At 28.1% G+C, this 4752-nt stretch overlaps 1 protein-coding gene across 2 annotated transcripts; it reads right to left on the bottom strand.

The window, feature by feature from the left end:
- Window positions 1-714: 714 nt before the first annotated feature.
- On the bottom strand, window positions 715-3918 carry LOC114169035 (O-acyltransferase WSD1-like). Of its 2 annotated transcripts, none has more exons than XM_028054048.1 (5): window positions 3641-3917; window positions 2977-3555; window positions 2161-2514; window positions 1690-1827; window positions 715-994 (listed from the first exon to the last, which is right to left on the bottom strand). In XM_028054048.1, exons 1-5 carry the CDS (start codon window positions 3821-3823, stop codon window positions 833-835), a joined length of 1416 nt encoding a protein of 471 aa, XP_027909849.1. In that variant the 5' UTR covers window positions 3824-3917; the 3' UTR covers window positions 715-832. The 2 variants fall into 2 exon arrangements, with proteins under 2 accessions (XP_027909849.1, XP_027909850.1); XM_028054049.1 differs by having other exon boundaries at window positions 716-934; window positions 3641-3918.
- Window positions 3919-4752: the final 834 nt, after the last annotated feature.

Below are 4752 nucleotides of genomic sequence, written 5' to 3'. Positions count from 1 at the left end.
TTCATTTTATTTTTTCGGTTGAGGGCAAAGTTAACAAAAATTCATATCTGAAATCACTTTTTCATGTGTTTGAAAAACAAGTATTCATTTTTGTAACTTACTTTTTGTTCCTATAAAATATTTAAACTTTAAGTTTATTAATATAAGATTATTAAAAATAATCACCGTATCTAAAGTATTATATACTTTAAAACACAGAATTTTGTCTTTAATTTCAATTAGAAATTTATCCCATGTATTAAAAATCTTGAATAATATAGTTTCTCACAATTTTATAAATATATTTTTTCCTAGTCCACAAATATGCATTCTTTTTTTCAAAATAAAATCGTGACAGAAATATTGAATATTAAAGTTTCTTCTCTTAGCTTTTCAACACACATTTTCTAGACTAAACTATAACTAAGACATTAATGCCCAAACAAGCAATTCATCCAACATAACAATTTTAACAATTTTGAATTTAAATGGTCAAGATTAATTTTATTTTCACTGGATGTCAATTTATGTATTAAGTATGGAAAAAAAAATCTGTTCATGGTTATGAAACCTATAATTAAAGGAATTTGCATTAAAGGTGGTGATTTAATAATGTTAGCAAATGGGTGATGGAACAATAATATAGACAAGGAAGACCTGAGAAATTTTCTTCTTATTATTAAATGTAAATTACATTCTAACACTAAACAAAATTGGAATAAACATATATAATATGATTTATATAGAATTATTTGTTTGTATTTATTGCTTTCCGTAATTATAATTAAAAAAGTGATAGACAGGAAATAACATTGTTGTAAGAATTGTTATAAACATAACATTTTTGGTTAATTTAAGCTTTGGTTTTGTTGGGCATCTCCATTGCTGCTTTGGATATGACGTCAAAAGCTTTCACCACGCACAATTTGAACTTCCTCTCATCAATAAAGCCTTTCTGTGTTTTCAAGGTAATTCTCAACGTTTTTGTGTAGCTTATAACTGAAATATTTATACTCTGCAACATGTCATGGTAATTAACACGGTTAACTAATTCAATTCTTTAAGAGTTGTGTTTAAATAATTAGTAAATTACTAAATACAATATATAAAGTTGTGATATCAAATATTGATAACACTACATTACCGTACAGTAGTGGAAAGAAGTAGCTTGTATTCTTTAAGAGTGATCCAGGAATAGAACATGTATTGTAAACTGTGATAGCCTATGATGCACATATGAAATGTGTATCGAACAATATACTACATCTATTTGATATGTCGATACCTTTCTTTTGAAAATAATAGGATATGATACGTTACATAGTGTTACATATATATGTAGATTGAAAAGTGTATAATCATTCTTAAAAAAACATGATAAATATATAATTATTATTCTGAATATAAATTAAAAAAAATATATTAAAGTTGTAACATAAAAATGTATAACTATTGTTATCATATAAGTACTTTTATTTTATAGATTAAATATTTCATTGATAAATATAAGTAAAGTACTCTAAAGTATCAGATATGGATATGTGTTGAACACAGATATGTAATCCAAATTAAAATATCGGTGTATTATAGGTGATAGTTCATACGAATTTAATTCAGTTTATTTTAAAAATTTTATTATTTTCAAATTTCAAAAAGATTTTTTAGAATTATTAATACTCACAATTAGGAAGCTCATAATAAATTTGTTACCTCTGGTCCACCAGTCATTGTGAAGTACAAGCCTTTCACAGGATGATTTGCCAAAACCATAGGTTCCACTGGTCCAATCAAGTTCGACACAACAACACTTGAGTTCCTCAGTGTCCCATAGATATGTTTAGCCACTGCCTGTATCAAACAAACATTCTAAGAAAAAATAAAACAAAACTGCACTAATAAACAGAAATAGAAATATTTCTTAAAAATCAATTTAAATAAAAATATATTAAATAAATATTTTCAACTTAAAAAATAGAAAATTATTTATTAATAAAATTTTATCGACAAAATTCTGATAATGTACGCATGACAACATCTGAATAGATATAAGAAAGATTTGATGTGATTTGAAAAAATAATATTTATTGTGTTGAAAAACAAATTTTGTAAAAAAAAGGTTTGTTAAAGTATCATGTCATTAAAAAATATAGAAAGTTTGGCATTGCACTTGTAAGAACACACCTCATATCCTCTTAATTTCAGCTCCATATCTAAAACCCATTCAATGAGAAACACAGTGAAAGAATCTCTCTTCCTCTTAATTTCTTTTTGGGCATTCCACACAAACTCAAGAGGGTTAGAAATGTTGGTTTGGGTGAGCTTAGGTATTGGAACATGCAAGAAAGAGATATGATTCCCCCAAGGGGATTTTGAATCAGCCTTCATCATTTCTTGCACTGATTGGTAACTTCCAATGTTCCTTGTACTCAGTATCACCAATCCTGTTGAATTTGCTTTACTTGCCTCGTTATCAATCTCTTGCATGTATAGCCTAATCCCATAGAAGATTGCCCCAGTGATCACATCGTTTATTGTCTGCATTTACACAAAAGTTACTCTTATTTACCTTATAATTAACAAAAAAAGTTCATCATCAAATAATGTCAATAAATATAATCATAATTATTTATATTTATAAAAGTCATCTCTTAATACTTTTTGTCCTCGGAATAAGTTAGTTAAATATGTTTTAATTTTTGAATTTTGATGCAAAATTGAAATTTGTTTGTGTTTGAAATTTTAAACGTATCAAATGTGTTTCATGTTAGCATTGAGTTGTTTATACCATTTGACATGTTCTCTCTTTGATGTCACCTGAAAAATATGTTTGACACATAAAAAAATGTAACGTATAATTGAATTAAAAAATTTATATTCATTCAGTTTTAAAATTTGAGAACTAAAATATATCAAAGTTTCAATTAAAAAAAAATCAATTTCACTAGCTCGATTAAAATTTCAATATTTTATCACCAAATACCAGCAAATTAGTCTTACCACTCCAAGTTTGGACTTGATACTTTTGACTTGATCAAGAGAGAAGGATATGTTTGATATCACACAAGGCAAAGACTCCAGACCTTCCTCACCACTCCTGATAGGTGATATATCATCCTCAACAACAGTACTTTTCGCTATGCTCCATCCAAAGTCTGAAATAGAGTTGAAAAAAGAGAACACCGTGGAAGAAAACCATCTGAAGAAACCCTTCTCAGAAGATGACGACGATGATGATGAAGATTTTCGAGAGGGAAAGGAGAGAGGAAGAGAAGGGTCATCAGCTCTTTGAAGAGAAGACAGAAGAGCTCCCATAAGGGAATAACCATCTCCAAGAGCATGGTGAAGTTTGAATATCAAGGTGCCAGCGCAAGTGCTTGTAGGGTATTTGATCACATGAATTTCCCAAAGGGGTTTATCTTGTGCCGTTCTTTCCATCAATAACTCTGTCACGTACTCTTCAAAATATTGGTCATACGATTCCAGGGACTCGTTTTCTGGGAATGTTGGAACCTTTATGTGATCTTCAGCTTTTACCTCTACTCTTTTCCATTTCATTTCTCCGTTTTCGTCTCTCACCTACCATGTGTTTGTGAAAATGTTACACAGTTATCATGAATAAAAACATTCACAAAATTGGAGTAACAGTGAGAGTGAGAAGAACCATTATGGAAGAGAATCGTGGATTCACTGGTAGAAACACCTCTTCGAACAAATACTTGGCTTGAGATAATTCAATTGGAGTTTCTGATTCTAAGAAGCCAAAACAATAAGCACACAGCACTGTGGTGTTGAAGTATCGTCCACTGGGACTCACTGGCTCTGTAGCATCTTCTGAGTTCTCCATTGCACTGTTGTTGGACTAATAGGATTTAGAAAGTGGAAACTAATTGTAATGTTTGGAGATTGAGTATCCATTTATACTAAGATAAAGAATAATTAGTACGTAATCTTATAATAATTTAAGGTGAATCATATAAAACTTTAAATACAATAGTTATCCTATGAAATCTTATTACGAAGTGAATTTTAAAATGAAATTTGCATCTATTTTACTAAACTTGTCTTATGTCCTTATATTAGGTGAAAATTTCAACGTCATATTTATATAGAATGGGAAATTAATTTAAAGAGATAGTCTAATTTGCCCATAATTTAATGGTGATTGCGCCCGTATGTCCGCCTTAACTTGAAGGGAAAGTGTAATTTGTCTATAAATGAATGCTGATTGCGCCATTATGTCTGTCTTAGTTTCAAGAGAAAAGTCAAATTTTCCCATAAATTAATGCTGATCCCGACAGTAGGTCTAACTCAGGCAGTTTCTTCCTCTACTCTCTATAGTTTCATAATTTCCTTTTTAACATTTTATTATATTTCAATTATACAATTTAAAAGCTATTATTTAAAAAAATAATATTATGATTGTATAATTAAAAAATAAAATGATTTTTAAATTATATAATTCAAAGAAAAATTAAATTGATTTTGAAAAAAAATAATTCAGAGTACATAATTCAAAAATTATTTAAATTTTGGATTATACAATTCAACCCCTCTCGATACATAAAATATGATAAAAGTATATTTTTATCATTTAAATGTATTTTATAGAAAATTATTTGCACCATAATATTAATTTTATAATTTTAATAAAATGTAACTATATAAATTAAATAAATTGTACAATTTTATTAATATTATTTGTATTAGGAAAACACTTCGCCGTTTTTACGATAATAAAAAATAGTAATATATTATAAGGTCCACTTTTATTTT

This window comes from Vigna unguiculata, chromosome 11, assembly GCF_004118075.2.
Source record: "Vigna unguiculata cultivar IT97K-499-35 chromosome 11, ASM411807v1, whole genome shotgun sequence".
Taxonomy (NCBI): Eukaryota; Viridiplantae; Streptophyta; class Magnoliopsida; order Fabales; family Fabaceae; genus Vigna; species Vigna unguiculata.
Note: the sequence above shows the minus strand (reverse complement) of the source record. Positions and strands in the feature narration are given on the sequence as shown.

Excerpts from the sequence above, each read along its gene's own strand:
- LOC114169035 (XM_028054048.1), bottom strand. The coding sequence starts at position 3,823 with ATGGAGAACTCAGAAGATGCTACAGAGCCAGTGAGTCCCAGTGGACGA. Across the intron at positions 3,556-3,640 it reads CACGATTCTCTTCCATAATG|GTGAGAGACGAAAACGGAGA; the intron begins GTTCTTCTCACT and ends AACACATGGTAG. Across the intron at positions 1,828-2,160 it reads TGAAATTAAGAGGATATGAG|GCAGTGGCTAAACATATCTA; the intron begins GTGTGTTCTTAC and ends TGTTTGATACAG.